Source organism: Vicia villosa, unplaced genomic scaffold (assembly GCF_029867415.1).
Source record: "Vicia villosa cultivar HV-30 ecotype Madison, WI unplaced genomic scaffold, Vvil1.0 ctg.000685F_1_1, whole genome shotgun sequence".
Classification (NCBI taxonomy): Eukaryota; Viridiplantae; Streptophyta; class Magnoliopsida; order Fabales; family Fabaceae; genus Vicia; species Vicia villosa.
Window position 1 is genome coordinate 585,329 of NW_026705307.1, and position 20,494 is coordinate 605,822.

At 33.7% G+C, this 20,494-nt stretch overlaps 2 protein-coding genes and 1 pseudogene across 5 annotated transcripts; 2 read left to right on the top strand and 1 right to left on the bottom strand.

Annotated features, from left to right (window-relative positions):
- Positions 1-924: 924 nt before the first annotated feature.
- On the top strand, positions 925-6,237 carry LOC131630482 (dual specificity protein phosphatase PHS1-like; annotated as a pseudogene).
- Positions 6,238-6,831: 594 nt separating this feature from the next.
- On the bottom strand, positions 6,832-13,671 carry LOC131630481 (chaperone protein ClpC, chloroplastic). Of its 4 annotated transcripts, none has more exons than XM_058901254.1 (11): positions 13,514-13,671; positions 12,588-13,169; positions 11,867-11,982; positions 11,638-11,760; positions 11,362-11,547; positions 10,393-10,608; positions 9,646-9,863; positions 8,889-8,964; positions 8,722-8,811; positions 7,248-8,430; positions 6,832-7,149 (listed from the first exon to the last, which is right to left on the bottom strand). In XM_058901254.1, exons 2-10 carry the CDS (start codon positions 13,150-13,152, stop codon positions 7,252-7,254), a joined length of 2,769 nt encoding a protein of 922 aa, XP_058757237.1. In that variant the 5' UTR covers positions 13,153-13,169; positions 13,514-13,671; the 3' UTR covers positions 6,832-7,149; positions 7,248-7,251. The 4 variants fall into 4 exon arrangements, with proteins under 4 accessions (XP_058757237.1, XP_058757238.1, XP_058757235.1 ...); XM_058901255.1 differs by having other exon boundaries at positions 7,227-8,430; XM_058901252.1 differs by having other exon boundaries at positions 6,832-8,430.
- A 1,124-nt stretch (positions 13,672-14,795) lies between these two features.
- LOC131630494 (cation/H(+) antiporter 4-like) lies at positions 14,796-16,971 on the top strand. The gene is made up of 2 exons (XM_058901270.1): positions 14,796-15,770; positions 15,871-16,971. The coding sequence occupies exons 1-2, from the start codon at positions 14,796-14,798 to the stop codon at positions 16,969-16,971; spliced, it is 2,076 nt and encodes a 691-aa protein (XP_058757253.1).
- The last annotated feature ends 3,523 nt before the right edge of the window (positions 16,972-20,494 follow it).

The following is a 20,494-nucleotide window of genomic DNA, read 5'->3' on the forward strand; positions in this document are numbered from 1 at the left end:
TAAAATCTATTTTAAAAAATACAAAAAAAAAATCTATTTTTTTAAAAAATTGAAACGGCCCACAATCTAACTATAAAAACACAATTAATGAATGTAAAATAGTTTTCACTGTCAACCAATAAGGGACATGCATTACAATAAATCCTAATTTTATTTTTAAAATACTTAAATGACATGACAAATGTTAGAATTTTTATTGGTTGTATGTGTAAAATTGTTTTACACTACATTGCACTATTTTTAAACTCATTATAAAAACAAATGATGTTATATTGTTTTCACAATTATTAAATATGCGAAAAAATTCAAACTATAAAACACTCATAATTATTTAATATGCGTTAAATGTTTTTCATTACTCCATCCATCTCAAATTATAATATGTTTTTGGACATTTCACACAAATTAAAAAAACTTAATTATTATTTTATGGAAAAAACAAATTATATATAACTTTACATTAATATCTCTCATGGAAAAAATTATAAATGTTGCATAAGAATTGTAAATTGATTTATAACTTAGAACAAATTTATTTTACAAAGCATCTTTATAATTGAAGATAGATAAAATATATTTTTAGAATTTAATTAAAATACACCTATAAATATAAATATATTTTATTGTCAGTTAATTATAAGCACTAATTTATTAGAGAAACCTGATTTTTATTATAATCACATGTAAAATAACATAAATGGATTATTGTGATAAATTGATGAAGTAAAAAGTTTTACACAAATGGATTAGTGATAAATTGATGGAGTAAAAAAATTTGAGAGTGCATAACAATTAATTTTTTATTTTTTAATAGTAAAAGATTTAAATAAAATTTATTGCATTTTTAATAATTTTCAAATAATTCAAAGCATACTGTATTTAGCTATTTTAGAAGGATCTATGATCACCAAAACGCAGTATTACCGTTACTTATTTTGTTCTTGCTATTCCCTTCAATGTCAAATCAGCAACAACACCGCCGTGAAGCATCCGAGCAACAACTCCGCCGTGAAGCACCTGAGCAACAACACCGCCACCGTGAAGCACCATCCCCAACCACTATCTCTCCGCATAACCAGGTATCTTTTCCCTTTTCCCTCTCATTCCTTTCTATCATAATCAAAATACTAACTACACAAACTCAATTCTTCAAGATGAAATTGCAGGATAAAGACCAATTCGACTCGCCCCAAACCGTTTCTCAATGGCTTCGATCAGTTCGCAAACGCACTTCCAATTCCGGTTTCCCTCGCTCTTCTTCCACCATACCTTTTAGGTATCTTACTATTTCTAAACTATATTTACATTGACTGTTCAGTGTATATGGTAGTAGTAGATTTTAACTGTTTAAATTGTGTCTAGTTTTGGAGAGCATTCAGAAATTGACACGGTTCATGATATTAGTGTGAGGGATAGGCTTGGTAAAGCTGAAATGTTGGACATTGACTCCGGCTCCTTTTCTTGGGACACACTCTCTTCACTTCATCACATTGAGCACACCAGTAGCAATCAACATTCTGAGGATGAAGTCAATAGATCTCTTGAGGTTCTATCCTTTCATATGCTCATAATATTGTTTACAAGCACAGATAGTTACTATGCAGATGAACAATATGTGTATTTTTATTTGTTTTCTAATGCACATAAACTTCTTTCGGTATTAATTTGTGTTCCATTTAATTTTGCCGAGGGCTTCCATGTTGTAGCTGCCTTAGTTTAGGTGTTAACTATATATGATCATTTTCTATCAAGTTTAGGTTGTTATAATAATTGTGTTTTATTTGTATGGCTTCTGCTCATTTCTTCTCATTTGTGTCCACATAGATCACAGTAAATTCTGGAGGGGTTGTCTTCTTTGCCCTTTTCAATGTCGATGGGAGCAATATGATGCTTCTCCAAAAGAAGCAGCAGCGGTCATAAAGATATCTTCGTCAAGAATGGCAACACAGTCTGAACGACTTGGATATGAATTCGCCAAATGGTTGGGAGTCCAAGCTCCCCAGGTCGTTGCCTTCTTACTTGATTCAACCCTAACATTTGCAAGTTAATCTGTAGTTAGTCATATTAATCTTTTACTTTTATTTGTAAATTATAGGCTAGAGTCATTCACAATACAAGTTTAGAATGGCTCCAAATTAAGAAAGCTGCCGAAAAGGCAAGGGATGCAGCAAGTTGTGAGAGTAATGTAATTGGTGAAACAACATGTTCTGAACTCTTGGAAGCACTCGAGCTTAGCCGGTGTGTCTTGTTTATGAGGTACAATTCAAATCTAGTTTTTATATTATAAGGTTTCAAACATGATTCAAATGGCAACAAAAGTTATATTTGGTTGTTTGGTTACTTTTGTCATTTCTTGGAACAGTCCCAATATTTTGGCAATAAACAAAAGTTAATTTCTGTTTTTTTGCTCTCTTCTACATGTATAGTTTGAAAACTAGGATGTTTTTTGTTTTGGCATTGCTTGTTTGTGAGTAACTAAATCAAATTTAATATTTCTATATCTTAGAAAAACGGTAAAATGCAAGCGATTAATGCGTTTTTCTGTGAGTTATTATTTTCCATGTTAACTTTTGATGTTTAGTCTAATGATTCATAATCTTCTTGTAGTTATGTACATGGCTCACCTTTACTTGAAAGCTCTAGTGCATTTGAATCAAGGGATTCTGCAGAAAGAACGTCTGCAGCGCTTGGTAGGATAATGATGTTAGATCTTGTTATCAGAAATGAAGATAGGCTTCCATGCCGTCAACTTAGATGGCGTGGGAACCCTGCAAATTTGTTATTAACTGAAAAAGCAATCCCTTCACATTTAGATACAATAGGAGAAACCTTTGATTTGGCAATGAACCGATATGAGCCCGGGGTGGTTAGTAGGCTTGAGAAAAAAAAAAGATCTACTTCAAGATCGTGTTCTCATGATAATAGAATAAGAACACAAAGCTCTCACCTTTTACATATAAGAGAATCATCCAATTATACATGCCTTAAAAGTCAAATGTCAAGAGAATCAATATTTACTGGCTTCAACATTGTGGCTATTGACTCTGGTGTTCCACGCCGTCCTCCTGCTGTAAAACGTGCCGCTGATCAAGTCAGCTATCCTAAGTTGGTTGAGTTGGTACTAAATAGTTCTGAGTTTTCTTCTCGCCTGTTACATGATATAACCGGAGGGAAATTAGGAAGTCCTCCCTTAGAAGATATAACTTTAACAATTGATGTACAAGGAAGTGTTGTAACATCAATAGTACAGGAGTTCCGCAGTGGTTTTCGTGCTGCTCTTAGGGATCTGCAAGGATTTCATATATTCTTACTTACACTTCACCAGAAACTTGATAACTTGTTAAGATTGTTTAATAATACAATGAGCAAAGTATCATTGGGGGAGTCTGAAAATGGAGATTCACCTTCACCAACTACTGGTAAGTGCCTCTCTTCAACAAGTAAGGGGAGATTTTCTAATGATAGCCATCGAGATTTTAGTGATTCAGACTCACAAAACTCTGCTCCAAGGGCATTGTCATCCTCAGGCAATAGAAATGTTTGCGACTCTGTTTCTCCTATGTCAAGAGAAGGTTGCCATGGAAAATCCTCCAAAGGGGGTGTGGAGCCATTGCATGATTCCCGTTTTACAGCTAAGCTCCGTGAGTTCCATAAATTTGCCAAGGTTGGTCTCTAGGTAGCGTAGGCTGTATACTAGTACAATGCCTTGCTTTTGCTGCACATTGCCTTAGTACCCTGTTTGTTATTTTTATTCATATGCTTATTGTGGAAAATAAATGATTTATGACAAGTCTGTGTCTGACCAATTTAACTATGGTAGACAATGGAAAATTGTTACTTATGCTCTTGTTGTTTTTCTAATCTTTAATTGATGTGGTGTCTTTACAATGTAAGATAGCATTTATTTTACCATGCATTATATATTTTTTTTCTTTTGTCTTATACTCTTACCATACTTTCTAGGTTGATGCAGAATCTTATAAAGAATTAGAACATTGGAATGAAATGCTCAAAAATGATGCTATCAAGTTGTGCCAGGAGAACAATTTTAATTCAGGATTTTTTGAAGGGAGTGATAGCAACACTGTCGTTGATGCATATGAATTGAAGGTATCTGATTTTAAACTATCAAGTAGAATAAGTCAATTCATTCATAGAGGATGCATATTTATATTAATTATTTACTCTATTAACTTTCAGATTAGACTTGAGCATATCCTTGAAAGGATTGCATTGATATCTGAGGCTGCAAATACAGAGAGACCATCTGCTATTACAAATTATTTGTTCATCGGTGGAGTACTATCTGCAAGATCTATACACACAATGCAACACTTAGGAATCACTCATATTTTGTGTTTGTGTACTAACGAAATTGGACAATCAGATTCTCAATTTGCTGATATATTCACTTACAAAAATTTCTCTGTGAGTCTTCTTATCATATTTCTATTTTAACTTCCCTCGGATTATTCTACTGATATATTTGCAAAAGTTTGCATGAGAATTGGTTGACTCCTTGTTTATATTATAATTTCAAGTTTGAACATGCATGTTCATGAAAGTTCATGAATAATGTTTTATCTTCAACACCCTAGTTATGTATAACATCTCCGAGTTTCAAATGTAGAGAAAGCACTTGTACTTTCATTTTGAAAGAAAAAAACAGATATCTAGCTATTTTATAAAAACTACTTTGAGAGGCTTCCCAAACAAAGAAAAAAGTGACTTTCAGATTAGTAGCAAACATAAATCACTTTACGCAAAAGTTTAAACAAACAGGCCTTATGCTTCTTATTGTGTAGATCAATAAATATTATGTTGTTTAAGATATAAACTGTCTCTTAAATTCTGATTAAAGGAATAAATCCTAATATTTTTTCATTCCCCTATTTGAACAGGTATGTGACACTGAGAATACTAACATCAGCATCTTATTTGACGAAGCTTGTGATTTTATAGAAAATGTTGAAAGAGCGGGCCAGAGAATTCTAGTTCATTGCTTCGAAGGGAAAAGTAGAAGTGTCACAGTAGTCCTGGCTTACTTGATGCTAAGAAAGTAAGTAAACCTATGAATACAATATTGCCTAAAGTTGAAACTAATGTTGTGGAGCCATAGAGTTATATATATATATATATATATATATATATATATATATATATATATATATATATATATATATATATATATATATATATATATATATATATATATAAAGTTATTTATAAAAATATATTTTTGGAACACTTGTATATAGTTTAATCTCAAGGACAAATTATGTTAGGTTATTTTCAACTAGTGAATTATGTAACAATTATCTACTCCATTGTTAGCAAACATAAAGCAATCTTAATATCTTTTCGTATGTGTAATATTGCCACTGCAAGTGATATATGGGATGTGTGAGGCAGGAATTTCACATTATTAGAAGCTTGGAATACTATGAAAAAAGTTCACCGTAGAGCACAACCGAATGACGGTTTTGGAAAGATCTTACAGGAACTTGATCAAAAACTGCATGGGAAAGTTTCAATGGAGTGGCGGCAGCGGCGGAGACCAACCATGAAAGTTTGTCCAATATGTGGGAAGAATGCTGGATTGAGTAGTAGTTCACTTAAGCTCCATCTTCAAAAATCACATAAAAGACTATCATCAGGGAGTGTAGATAGTGCCATGACAATGGAAATCCAAAAGACACTAACCTCTTTGAATATCAGCCGTGGTGGGAATATGAGCCCCACACACAGGCAAGCTCGCTCAATGACAGATTAATATACTTCCCTTCTCTTGCAAACTCAAACTCTGAAGCATGAGTGATTATAAAATGATGATACTTTATTTTCTTCTCATTATTATTGATCAAATCTATCCTCTTTGGCTGTGATCTAAGTTTGGTTCTAGAGTTATTTTATTGATAAATTATATGTACATTTTATAGTGCAGTCAAAACTGTACACAATAGTTGTAGCCAGCATCTCAGAAGATCAAAACTTTAAAACAGATTTTGGTTTTTATTTAATATTAAATTTTGAAGTTAAAATTTGAACAATTAGATTTTGATCAAACAACCTCAAGCTAGCTAACTATATGCAGTCAACTGACTTGTGCTGTTGCACAAGTAGAATTAGTAAATTTCAAGGTAAACTCAAGTGTTAGGTATTAAGACATAATGAAACAAAACTTTATTCATTTTGAAACTGCCTTACCTTGGAATTGAATTTTACCCCTTTGGACTACTGGACATTCTTACAAATGTATTTTTTTTTTAGAGAATGTTTTTGTGAATATATTGTTAAATGTTAATATATACTAGTACTAATAAAAAACATACTCTTTGTTCTTTCTCTCCTTTACTTGATTGTCAACATTAAAACTATCAACACTAATGCCATGTCCTTCAAAATGAAGGGATTTAGTTAAAGTTATTAATAAAAAATCATTTCAAAGATAATGTGAATATGGTGCTGATAAGAGTTTAATTGTTCTATGATTTGTCTTGGTAAGTTTAATCCAAAATGTAAAATTTCAAGATATGAAATGGGCTAGGAAGTAAATATTTGGTTTACTACATAGGATTGGTATTCCAGGTAATTCCATAGTATTTGTTTACTAGATATGATGCAATGCATTATTTATCACCTTTTATTTACGGTTAATTTATGAGGAAAAAAAAAAACAAGTAATAAATTAGTAGAACCTATTCATGAATCCACTTATTAACATGGATCCCACTAGTTTATCACATGTATTCATCTCTCTCATAGATGAATAGTAAATAGAGGAAGGATAAATGGAACAAAGTCGGACTCATAAACTAAGAATACAACCTATTATGACATGAACCTGAAAAACATGTAACCCACTGTACACTGGGTCACATATTTCAAACAGATCTAATTACCCTGAATTTGTTGTTGTCATACAAGTATTTGTCATTACATGTCGATCAATAAATATGCCATAGCAATACTATACAGCAAAGCTGGGATGTTATATTACATATTCTATCGGAGAAACATAAAAATACTCCAGCTTCCAACGAAATAGCCATGGATGAAGATGAAGTGATGAACATGTCCAGGGCGTGCCATAGACAATTTTTTTTCATCATTCACACACCCTTTTTTGGTTTTCCCTTGTAACTCGGCCTATCAGTAATAGAATAAAAGATTTATTGACAAGAAGAACCGACTATGGCTATGCTTTAAATAAATCAAGTACATACATCATAGAAAAGGTAACCAACCACATTATATAGAAAGGGCCTCTGGTAACGACTCTGGAGTGCCGCTGCTACCGTTGAGAACAATCACTTTACCATCAGAATCAACATCCACAATGACAGAATCACCCTCTTTGATCTCTCTAGCGAGCATTTTCTCAGCCATGCTATCCTCCAAAAGTCGCATGATGGCTCTTCTTAGAGGCCTAGCTCCGTAACTAGGATTATAACCTTCATCAACCACCCTGTCCCTAAATCTTTCTGTTACTTGAAGTTCAATTTCTTTGACCTTCAGTCTCTGAAACACCTCCTTGAGCATTATGTCTGCTATCTCCTTCACCTCCAATTTTGTGAGTTGTCTGAAAACAATCATTTCATCCAACCTATTCAAAAACTCTGGCCTGAAGTATTGTTTTAGCTCCTCAGTCACCAAGCTCTTGATTCTATTATAACTGCCATCTTTCTCGTCGTAATCCAAATCAAACCCAATTCGGCGGCCTCCTTTCTCAATCACACTGCTTCCAACATTTGATGTCATTATAAGAAGTGTATTCTTGAAATCCACAGTTCTACCCTTGCTGTCTGTTAATCTTCCATCTTCAAGGATTTGAAGCATCATGTTGAATACATCAGGATGGGCTTTCTCAATCTCATCAAAGAGTACGACAGTGTATGGACGACGCCGAACTGCTTCAGTCAATTGACCGCCTTCGGTGTAACCAACATATCCTGGAGGTGAACCAATAAGTTTGGAGACTGTGTGCCTCTCCATGAATTCACTCATGTCAAGACGAATCATGGCTTCTTCAGAGCCAAAGTAGTATGCAGCCAATGCTTTGGCCAACTCGGACTTCCCCACACCAGTTGGACCAGAAAAGATGAAGCTGGCAATTGGACGATTAGGGTTCTTCAATCCAACTCGGGCTCTACGAATAGCCCGACTAATGGCTTCCACTGCTTCATCCTGACCAATGATTCTCTTGTGTAAAGTATCTTCCATCTTAAGGAGGCGATCAGATTCATCTGCTGAGACTTTATCAACAGGAATACCTGTCCAGGAGGACACAATATGTTGAATGTCAACTTCAGTCACAATAGGACCTTCATCTGCTGTCTCAGTCTCTGCTTTGCTCATCTCCTTGCCTTTCTCTACAAGTGCTGAGATTTGCGCCTTGAGATCCATTTCTTTGTCTCGCAGTTCTCCAGCCTATTCAGAAATTCATGGGTCATCAAGTCACACCAAAACATTGCACATTCGAATAAGGAACAGAGCACTGGAGTAACACTAAAGTGTTCTTTGAACTCAATGAACTAGAAGCACGGATCATTCTAGTTCAACTATAAAATTTCAGGAATTCCTTTTATATTTACTTGAGCACGGGTATTATTTTTCTTAGACAAACAACATTATCTCGTAGTATAAAGGTAGTTGACAATCTTCCTGAAAATGTTTGATGTTAAGTACTTTAGAAGTTAAATCTTCAGTGAAAGAAGTTACCTTTTCAAAGTCTTGGTTGCGAACAAATTCCTCTTTCTCCTTAACAATCTTCCTAACCTCCTTGTCAAGTTCTTTTGCCTCTTCTGGCAACTGGAAGCACATAATAGCCCAATTAGCTAAACAATTGAAGCTGGAAGTGCTAGTAAAAGGGTAGACAAACAATATACCTGTGCATGTTGAAGACGGACTCGTGAACCAGCTTCATCAATCAAATCTATAGCTTTGTCAGGCAAAAATCGATCACTGCAGAGAACAAACATTATTAGACGCCAGGAATCACTTTGAAAAGATTGGATGAGCATTTTGAATAACATAGATATTAATCAAACAGATGTAATAGAATGACAACCCCAGGAGTCCATATATTTATGACATTAATACAGCATTACAGCATGACATTAATATAGGAAATTCTTGAAATTTAAAGACATGATTCAGCCTAAATACAAGAAACATATTTTACATAGATGCACGTGTCAAGAGAAATTGACCGCTTCTCGTTACAAAATATATTGAAAAGCAATGATTACAATTTGCGAAAAAAGATATCTGTAATTGTAATAAAAATAGTCCAGTTCAATACATGAAGATATCTGTGATATATTTTTACTGCCCGTATCCAACTATATTCTATTGCCACCAAAGAGCTATGTTAAACATCCAGGGGTACTGATACATAGATATTTTAATTTTTTTTTAAATAAATAAAATATAAAAATATTGTAGGTTAGATGGTTAAGCTGCTAGACAAGGCAAAGTCAGAGAGATTCATAGAGGACAACAACTAAACTCAAGAAGTCGAGCATGTACATCACTTTTCAATGGAAAATTTCCGGTTAAACATGCAACATTGAAATGATATCTATACCAGCATAAATGATACGCAAAATAAATAGAAAAGTGGATGGACGAATCGTGACAAACCTGATATACTGGTACGAAAGTTGCGCAGCAGCTACAAGAGCCTCATCAGTATAGCGGAGCTTGTGGTGAATCTCATAACGTTCTCTAAGACCTTTCAGTATCTGTATGGTTTCATCTACAGTTGGTTCTGGTACTTTAACTGGCTGGAATCGTCTCTCCAAAGCTGGGTCTTTTTCAATGTGCTTCCTGTATTCATCCAATGTTGTGGCTCCAATACACTGCAGTAATATTTTAAGTCAACATTGTTTAGTACAATTTAACAATAAACAGCAGAGTGAACTCCATCAAACCGATTAACTTACAAGATACTCATGACAGTGAGAATATTGTGGGCACTAAGCACTTCAAAATGTGTCTAAATTGACCACTTGGTATTCCATTATCAACCAAGATTGAAACAGTAGGAAATGCCAAAACTTTAATTTTTACATTAAAAATTCCAATATTAGTTTGATACTTAAGCATATATTCTTTAATTCTGATTACAAGCCAGCAAGTTAGCAACAACTAGTGACCACACTAAACTATCAGAAGACATGTCATATATTCTTTTCGGAAGATGTGGATTTGCTAGAAGTTTTATGACCAGAGAAGGTTCGAACTTTTTCTTAGGAAAATTTCAAGAGTGTGGCTAATGTAATCCAACTAAAAACCAATTACTTCATCTGCTTGGATATAGCACAATGACTTTAAAGACATAATCAAAAAGCAATAAATCCATTTTAAACACTTTGAGGAAATTACTACCTGTAGTTCACCTCTTGCAAGAGCTGGTTTTAGTATGTTAGCAGCATCAATAGCACCTTCAGCTGCTCCTGCTCCAATTAGAGTGTGCACTTCATCGATAAAAAGTATGATCTCATCACTTTGTTTGATTTCTTCCATCAGTTTCTTCAACCTCTCCTCAAACTCACCACGGTATTTGGTTCCAGCTACAAGCAGACCCATGTCGAGGGTTATAACCTAGTTCATGTGAACAAAGCATATTATAAGAATATGTTGGATATATAAAATCATTCATTATCACATGCCTTCAAATAACAGTTTAAGATTTTGGAGAAGTTGATTATATCATGGCATCAAAGTCTCCCTTGCCAACTTGTGCGGACATTGATCCTTGACAACATCATTTTTCTAAATAATATTTGAATTTCAAATTATGGTAAAAATAAATCAGCACATTAATGCACTTCAAGCCTAAAGGGCTCTTCAAAAAGGGATGTGTCAACAAATATAATGGAAAAGTTATCAGTGGTTAAGTACATAATCAATTGAAACAACATTGAAGTTAATCATCGATGTTGTATAGCCATAAATTTGAAAATAATTGAAAGAGACCTGAATACCCCCTTGCTTGTTGATGATTAATAGTGTAAAGAGTGAAGAAAAGCATATCCATAAAAGACTATTGTATGTCAAAAACAATTGAGCAAAGAACGTATTCACATTATTCCAAAATCATATTACACTCCCAAAAATCAAGCAAGTAAAAATTATAATACTTATCCTACACTATGCAATTAGTAATGGAAACCATGTGACTGAAACGAGATAGCACTTCCTAAAGACTACCAACATCCAGGTAACATAAAAACAGGACATTTTCATAATTACTTGAACGCATCCAAATAATGGTACTCAAATATAGACTAACAACTCAACTAAATGGTCGGCAATTTAAAAACGCTAAGGGTTAGATGTTTTCTTTCTTTTAACCTTTTTTCCTTCGATTGTTTCAGGTACATCACCATTAGCGATCCGCTGAGCAAGACCTTCAGCAATTGCTGTCTTCCCAACACCAGGCTCTCCAATAAGACAAGGATTGTTTTTGGTGCGGCGGCCTAAAATTTGGGTGACACGTTCAATTTGTGGCTGCCTTCCCACCACAGGATCCAACTTTCCCTGAGGGACAGATGATAAACATTTTAGCTTTTATGCACCAAGTAGTATCATCCACCTTCTGTCATGAAGAAAACGAGGAACTGTCATTACCTCTTCTGCAAGCTTGGTCAAATTGGTTCCATACTCCTCCAAAGTTGGCGTTTTATTGTTACTACTTCCTGAGCCAACAGTAGCAGTAACACTGTCAGCACTCTCACCCACCATGCGAATAACCTATGCCCATTCCAAAGAAATTATCAGTCTAATGCAAGTTAAGAAGAAGAAAAAATGCAAACATTGATGTGGTAAAAAAAGATATAAACAAAGGTATAATACTAGCCTGTGTGCGAATATTAGTAGGATCAGCGCCCAGGTTTTCAAGAACACGTGCTGCTACACCCTCACCCTCTCGAAGAAGACCTAGAAGCAAGTGCTCTGATCCAATATAATTGTGACCTGAAATTTTCATGGTGTAAGATTCAGAGTTTTAATGAGTTAAGACTTACAAAGTTACAATTGAATATAATATATCCCAAATACAGCCAACCACTGAAAAAAATCACAGTCGGTAGCTCAATTTTTTTAAACACAATCAAAGCTAGATAGTATATTCTCCTGTCCTTTTTAAGAAATAAAAGACCAGATCATCAAGGCCAAGAAAAAGCACTTAAAAGAGTTAGTATTATTATATTTCCAAAAATACCCGTAACAATCATTTAACGAATTCACTTGCATTGGGAATATGTGGTTTCTAGTTAACATAAATCTCACAATAAAATACAAGGGATAAGTAAACGGTCATTATGGTTCAGTTCACGGTTTCTTTTTATTTTTCTTTAAATTGTGATAGGCAGCTCATCTCCTTAAGTAAAGTAGATAAACGTATGAACCACAACTAAATCACCTATACCTTATATTTCAAGCAACAATTACCGGAAAAAAACTAGTAAGTGTTATAGACGGATTGGAAATAAGACCAAAAACACTGTTAAAGATACAAATGCTTTTTGCAAACTATAAATTAGGCTATCAGGAAGGTGAACAAATGCATAGTTGAATACCAAGTTGGCGAGCTTCCTCCAGTGAAAGTTCCAATACACGCTTTGCACGGGGAGTAAATGGAATCTCGACAGCAACAAATCCACTACCTCTTCCAATTATCTTCTCCACTTCAACTCGTGCATCTTTAAGGTTGATTCCCATAGACTTCAAAACCTTAGCGGCAATACCAGTTCCTTCACCAATAAGACCCAAAAGAATCTGCTCAGTTCCTACAAAATTGTGACCAAGACGTCTCGCTTCCTCCTGAGCAAGCATTATCACTTTGATTGCTTTCTCCGTGAAACGCTCAAACATGGCTCTAGGAATGAACCTCTTAGCCCTCGCCCGCCGTGAAGAAATTGCCATCGATACTTTCGAATGAAAATCCAGTCCAGGTCTCAGCATAGTATCCAAATGATTGATAGTACGAAGTCCCGAGAAACCTGGCACTCTTAATCCGCTTGTTCGCGAAGCACACATCGTCTTGACTGATCGCTTAGACTTTCCCGATCCCTTATGTTGACTAAGCTTCTGCCCAGCCACTAGGCCAGGAACAGTAAGTGACTGAGCCAAAACTCTAGCCATGATTCCTGAATATCCGGCTGCATTAGTTAATAAAACTTAACCAATAAGAAAAATCACAGGTGATAATAATATCCACTTGCAAGGGGTCAATTCAAAATCAAAATAGTAATAATTTAAACTTCAAGTATGAATGCATGATTAGAATGAAAAATCATCATCAACAACAACAACACTCATAGCAAGGAAATTTAAAATTGAAAAATTAACAAGAAGAAAAACACAAAATAATTAGGGAAAAGTTGAATTACAGAATCAGCAACATCAATTGTAGTTGCAAATAAACAAGAACTAACAACAAGTAACAGTAACAGAAACAGTAACGCCGGGAGAAAAATTAAACGGAAAAATAACAAGAACTTACCGGAAGCAGTTCCCGGGATAAACGGATAAGATAAAGCGAATCAAGCAAGAAAAAATGATATTTAAGAATTTAGTAAAAAGAGACCTGAAGAAGCTGATAAGGGAGAAGAAGTTGTTTTTATGTAATAAATAAAATAAAATATAAAATATATGATATATAATGATAGAGGAAGCAAAGTGGAGGAAGGAATAAAATTGTGGTGGCAAATCGACTCAGTCACTAGATAATAATAATAATAATAATAAACAAAAATTATATTTAGATATTTTTATTATCTTTATATATAAAATCTGATGGTCTATCGGAACTTCCTGTACCCTCTCCCACTGAATCATTAAATATGATACGTCGATTGATTCGAGGTTGTGTCTATATACATGACACGTAGCCGGCTCCAGATTCATAATTTTTGTATTCATCGCTGTAGTGAAGTCTATTACGTATCTTTTCGTAGTCAAAGTACTGTATCACACGCTGCCTTATTTATTTCTAATCCAAACTTTTGTCTATTTTGCATTTTGATCCTTCTTCAAGGTAACTCATTGAACTGATTGGTCCAGTTCTCTTCATTTATTGGCTAACTTTGGTTCTCCTTTTTATTAACTGTCTTACCCAAATTAGCTTATTTCCTAATTACACGAAAATACAACATTATGACAACAAACTTTACCTCACTTACAACAAAGCTATAAACTAGGTCTTATTAAACATTTTTAACTACATTCTTAATTCTTAATTACATACACCTAATCCATGTATCTTTCTCTTTAATTATTCTTTTTCTCTTTGTGGGAATTTTAAGTTTCGTCATGGAGATAATAAATTTAAACGAAACATTATTTGAAACAATGATATTTATAAATGAACCATTATCCTTTATAAGAAATAGTCGTTTTAAAGTACATTATCATGCTTGTATCATTGTTCCTCCCAATATCCTCTCTGATGGGATATGGGGAGATCACAAAATCGGAAGAAGTCCGTTAAAATCTTCTTTTCCGGTATTCCTTCTTCAAGTTGTTCTAATTTACGCCATAACAAGAGCTTTGACTTTTCCTCTCAAGAAATTGGGCCTGCCAATCCTCATTCCACAGATGATGGTAAGCAGTTTTATTAATAATTCAAATTTTAATATATAAAATTAAGAATATTTGTTAAATTATTATATTCAATTTATAATATGATCATGCATGAGCTTATATAAACATGCATGAGTCGGAGAAATTAATTATTAATTTGTTAGATTGTTTATTTTTTTTAGACTGGGCTAATTTTAGGACCAATGGTGCCAGTATTTGAGGACTACAAGAAAATATTGTTTCCTTATGGAAGTCAAGATACACTTGCAACAATAGCAGCACTTGGTTATGTGTTATTCTTATTCGAAACCGGTGTAAAAATGGATTTCAACATGATTTTAAAAACAGGAAGAAAAGGATGGGCGATTATAGTTTTCGGGTTGATAGCTCCTATGGTAATTGGTTTCTTTGTCCGTCATTTAGCGGGTAAGAGTGATCTTGAAAATATTACTCTTGAAGGAGATATAGTAATGGTAGGACACAATACAACATCATTTGTAGTGATTGTTTCTCTTTTGAATGACCTTAAACTTCTAAACTCCGAACTTGGAAGATTAGCATTATCTGCTGCTTTGGTTGGTGACATATTCAGTAACGTTTTTGTAACTTTTTCATCTATTATGATTAATACCAATCACCATATTCCAATTGTTATAAGGTTTGGATCTTTAGTTGGCATTGTTATCTTCATTTTGTTTATCTATCGTCCTACCATGTTTTGGATTGTTGAACATACATCTGAAGGGAAAGAAGTTAAGGACATTTACATCAACATTGTTATTGGGACTCTTTTTGTTTTGTGTTGGATTTCGGGACAACTAGAAAGAGGTCCTATTTTTTTACCTTTTATTTTCGGATTGGCTACGCCTGCAGGACCTCTCTTGGGATCTACATTGATTAAAAGGGTTCATTTATTGGGCATAAAATTGTTTTTGCCAATTTTCATGACTACTAGTACAATGAAGATGGAATATGGCTTCTGGAATTTAACAAAATCTCCCACGTTTGATATTGTTATGTTTGTTTTCTTTAGTGGTTACTTTGTCAAAATGGTAACATGTTATTTAGTCTCAATCTTTTACAAAATGCCTTTAAAAGATGGTATCTCTCTTGCCCTACTTTTGAACTGCAAAGGTGTTGTGGAAGTAACCATGTACTCTACTGCATTGGACAGAAATGTAAGTACTAAAATTTGTAAAAAGTTCTTATTTTTTTTCTTTCTAGAATACTTTTTACATTGATCAATGGTGTATAATGTATACTTGTTTGTGAATGCAGGATATTAGCCCGAAAACATATGGTGTGGTTATGATATTAATCATGATTTCAATTTGCATGACTCACATGTTGGTAAAATGTTTGTATGATCCTTCAAGGAAATATGTTGGCTACCAAAAAAGAAACCTATTTCATATGAAATCCAACTCAGAACTAAAGATACTAGTTTGCATTCATAAACAACACCATGTAACTTTTATCACCAGATTTATTGATCTATGTTACCCTATAGTAGAAGATCCTGTCACCGTAGACGCATTGCATTTAATCGAATTAGCTGGACGGTACTCGCCAATTTTCATTTCTCACAAGAAGAAGAAAGTTGTTGCTTTAAACTTGCATGACTCTTATTCTGATAGTGTTATTCTTAGTCTCAAACTATATGAACATGACAAACAAGGTGCGGCAATTGTAAACCCTTACACAGCAATATCTCCAGTTAACTTAATGCATGAAGATATTTGTCACCTAGCATTGGACAAGGTTTCATCACTTATCATCCTTCCTTTTCATAGAAAATGGTCAAGTGATGGCAAAGTTGAATACGATGATATAAACATAAGGACTATAAATTGTAATGTATTGGACAAATCTCCATGCTCAGTTGGAATCTTAGTGAATCGTGCCGTTTATCCAACAGATTCATCGCTTCGATTAGCCTTGGTGTTTTTGGGTGGAAATGATGATAGAGAGGCTTTATGTTTAGCGAAACGGGCGGCACGAGTCACTAGCATTGAGCTTGTGATATACCACATTGTAGACAAGAACAAAAGTGGAAAGGAAAAGGAAAATTTGTCGACAATGCTTGATATAGCAATGTTAAAAGATGTGCAGTTAGAACAGTCTAGAATGGGAAATGTAACATTTAGAGGAATAGAAGTGGAGGGTGGATCACAAACACTTGATGTTCTTCGTCAAATGGTAGATGAACATGATTTTATTATAGTTGGTAGAAGACATGGAATTGATTCTCATCAGACTTCTGGGCTTCAAGATTGGAGTGAGTTTCCTGAGTTGGGTCCTGTTGGAGATTATTTGGCTTCCTCAGATCTTGATTGCAAGGCATCAATTTTAGTGGTGCAACAACAAATATGCTTATAGTTGTAGATATATTGGTTACATGAAAAGAATGAAGCATTTTTTTGTCGTGTAATTACTTTAATTTTATAGTGATGATAGTCATATATTTTAAATCAAATTGTCAATTTTTGTTGGTTATTACATATTCCATGTTTTGTTGTGTAAATAATGAGATGGCTTTGCATATCTTAAATTCTCTTCTAATAATATATGTTATAATTTTGAGTCATGTAGTGTCATTATATAATTTTTTATATTACTTTTAACAATATATATCCCCAATTGAGTTTTATCGTAGAACAAAGAACGATGAGAACTTAAATAAATAACCTTAAACAAAAATTAACATGTCAAATAATATAAACAAAATTACAAGGAGAAAAATAAAAAAGACGAGTATACAAATTTTTTATCTAATTTGATCAAATCAATCTACTTTAAAAAAAGAGCAGCTCCCTATCCATTATAATTTAAATTTTATTACAAGAGATTATTTGATAAGTTGCACAAAAATATTCTTCCAAATTCATAACAGTGTCTATGGGCTGCAATCTTCCCTCGAGCTTTTAGCTTTCCTACAAAGGAAGGAGTAGCCAACAAACACAATTTTTCTAAGATAAAAATAAGGTGTCTCATTAAAATCCCTAGCTCTATGAAAACGCAAAGGGATAAGAGTGCACCCTACAAAATAAATTGTCCTTACAATTGGCGAAAATTGTAATACTCGCCTATGAAAAATCAACAAAGTAATTAAACAATGGTAACGGAAAACAAATAAACTACAACAATGCACATGTCTCCAGGGGGAATTCCTTTCAGGATTTTAATCTTTGTTCTCCTCACTAATTGGAGAGATATATCTCCTATTTTTTACTCAAATGTTTCTCAATATCTTCTCCACTCGATATACGAATCACATAAATCCATCGTATTTTGAGATGTTTCTCACTCTCCATAGATACCTCTAAAAATCTTTAAATTCTTGGAATAATGAATCCTAATAATCTCTCTTTGTCTCTCTAAATTTGTCTTTCAAGAAAATTTTCCAATGACTAAAATACCCAAAAATGGCTGAAAAGCGTCTTTTTATATCCATCAAGCAAAGCACATTGTGCTACTACAAAAATTATGGGACACATTGCGTTCTCGTGAATCTTTCTGCTAAAATTTTGAAACCAACACCATAATTTTCCACCTATACTTTAAAATCAACGGTGTTGCCAATTTACCCATCAACCACCTTGATGCTCTCTCCAACACTTGAACCACTCTTCAACGAATTTCGCCAAGTTCAAGCAACGCTTGAACCGTAATCTTGACAATAATTTGGTGAATAAATGCGCCAAATTCTCTTCTAAAGCCACCTTATGAACCATAATCTCCCTTAACTCGTTCATGTCCTTTATAAAGTGAAAATGAATATCAATGTACTTTGTTATCTCATAATACATCTGATGATTGACCAAGTAAATAGCATTTTGACAATCACAATATATTTTCATACATTCTTAAGGATTTCTAACTTCCCATTCATTTCTCTCAACCATATGGCTTCCTTGTCCCTTTCAACAAGGGCAATATATTTCACTTTACTACTAGAGAATGTGATCATTGATCATTGATTTATCTTCCAGATTATAGTTTTATTAAAAAAAGTAAACGTAAAATTCGATAAAGACTTTTTAGTATCCACATTTACCCCATCATATGCATCCATGAAACTTTTCAAATCATTTTGCCCTTGAGCTACATTTGTGTATTTCAAGTCATCCTTTGACGAACTACTCAAATACCTTAGCAGCCACTTCAGAGCATCTCAATAAACTTAACCAGGACTGACCATAAACTGACTTATTGTGCTAACTACAGATGCTTATACCAAATCATACATGATGTTTTCAACCCCACTTGCATATGGAGTACTTTTCATCATCTTTTTTCTTCTTCGTGTGATAGCCCAAAGGCGTATTAATAATTTTAGCATCTTGCATTATAAACCGCTCAACCACTTTATTCAATTAATCAAATTGAGATAAATGACCATTAGAATCTCATCATTTATTATTTTCAATCATCTTTGACCATTTTTGCTTTTGAATGATTTCCTATCAGCGATATTTGCTTTAGGCCTATGTAAAAGAATTTTTTTTAAAACCTTCCTCGTAATATCTAGATTCCGTCAATTAGGCCCTTAGTTGCCAGATTTCTACAAAGATTCTTTCATTGTTGCCAGCTTGGCTTGGGCATATTGACACTCATTGTTGCCAGCTTGGCTTGGGCATATTGACACCATGGCCTAGCGGTGGAGGCTTGGGTTTTGAGAGTGTGCTCCTCTAAAGATCCTGAGTTTGAATGTTTAAATAATATTTTTTTTATTGAATTAGTAATTTTCTTTATTTTTTTACATTACGAAATAAATTAAACAAAATATTTATTTAAAGGAATTGGGCTTATGATACATGCACTCTTAAATGATTTTAACCTATAAGGCCATTTGTGAATTTGCTTTATAAACACTTGTTTTTTTGTGTAACAATCGATGTGGGACTTCAATTATCAGTACTGCAATATTATAGATGTTTCCACTATTTCATGTAATGTAAAGAAACGTGTGGAGTGTTCTTATATTGATCCAACCATTGTAGTCACAACTTATGAATGTCAACACATCCATCCAAGTCCAGCTGTGTCTGACTCCGCCTTCGCCGGAGTTCAAATACCGCCACTTCCTTGTGTACTCTCCGATGGATTTCCAACTACTAACTTTGGTTCAGTTTTGCAAGGGAAATATTTATCACATCATCAGCAGTAACAACACCATCATCATCAACAACAACTAGTTAATACATTGTTTTATTTGAGTAACCCTTATAATTATAATTCTTTAGCTTTTATCCAAGAGAGGGAGCTTTATAATCAAGGGACAATAACTTACTTTATACATTGTTTTGGTTAATATATGATTTGATAAATAGCTTCATTATTACTTCTTATGTTAGTATTTCTTTCTTTTTTAGTATATTTTCTTGCTTACTTTTTCTATTGAGTAACAACTATGTAACTTTTCTTTTTGATATGCCTAATAGGTGGCGAGTAAGGGTGATATGTTAGTATGTTATTAGTTTAATACTTCATGAACCGTAACAACTATGTAACTTTTATTTTTGATGTTTTTGTGCATATTATTATAGTTTAATATTTGCCAAAATTTTGAAGGATAGATAAATTTCATTAAGTTAAATACTTCATGAACCGTAACACATGTTGCTGCTTCATTATTACATGTTTCAATTATTATAATTTCCAAACTGTAGTGATAGCATGATGCAAATTATCAATAGTGGTGTAGTGATAACATGATGCAAATTATCATGTTTTAGTTTAAGGTTTGCATGGTATAGTGATAGAATGAACACTAATTCTTCATGTTCATTCTTCATGGTGTAATGATGATATTACATCTGTTCATATATACAAATATTTAGTTATCTTTCTCATAGAGTCCACGCCACTTACATTTATTCTAAAACATTTATTTTCTGGA

Bases quoted from the DNA above. Each gene is read 5' to 3' on its own strand.
- LOC131630481 (XM_058901254.1), bottom strand. From the start codon at position 13,152: ATGGCTAGAGTTTTGGCTCAGTCACTTACTGTTCCTGGCCTAGTGGCT. The intron at 10,609-11,361 runs GTTAAAAGAAAG...CACATGAACTAG, and splicing joins AAACAATCGAAGGAAAAAAG to GTTATAACCCTCGACATGGG. The intron at 8,965-9,645 runs GTTTGTCACGAT...TGTTCTCTGCAG, and splicing joins CTTTCGTACCAGTATATCAG to TGATCGATTTTTGCCTGACA.
- LOC131630494 (XM_058901270.1), top strand. From the start codon at position 14,796: ATGGTGCCAGTATTTGAGGACTACAAGAAAATATTGTTTCCTTATGGA. The intron at 15,771-15,870 runs GTAAGTACTAAA...TTGTGAATGCAG, and splicing joins CTACTGCATTGGACAGAAAT to GATATTAGCCCGAAAACATA.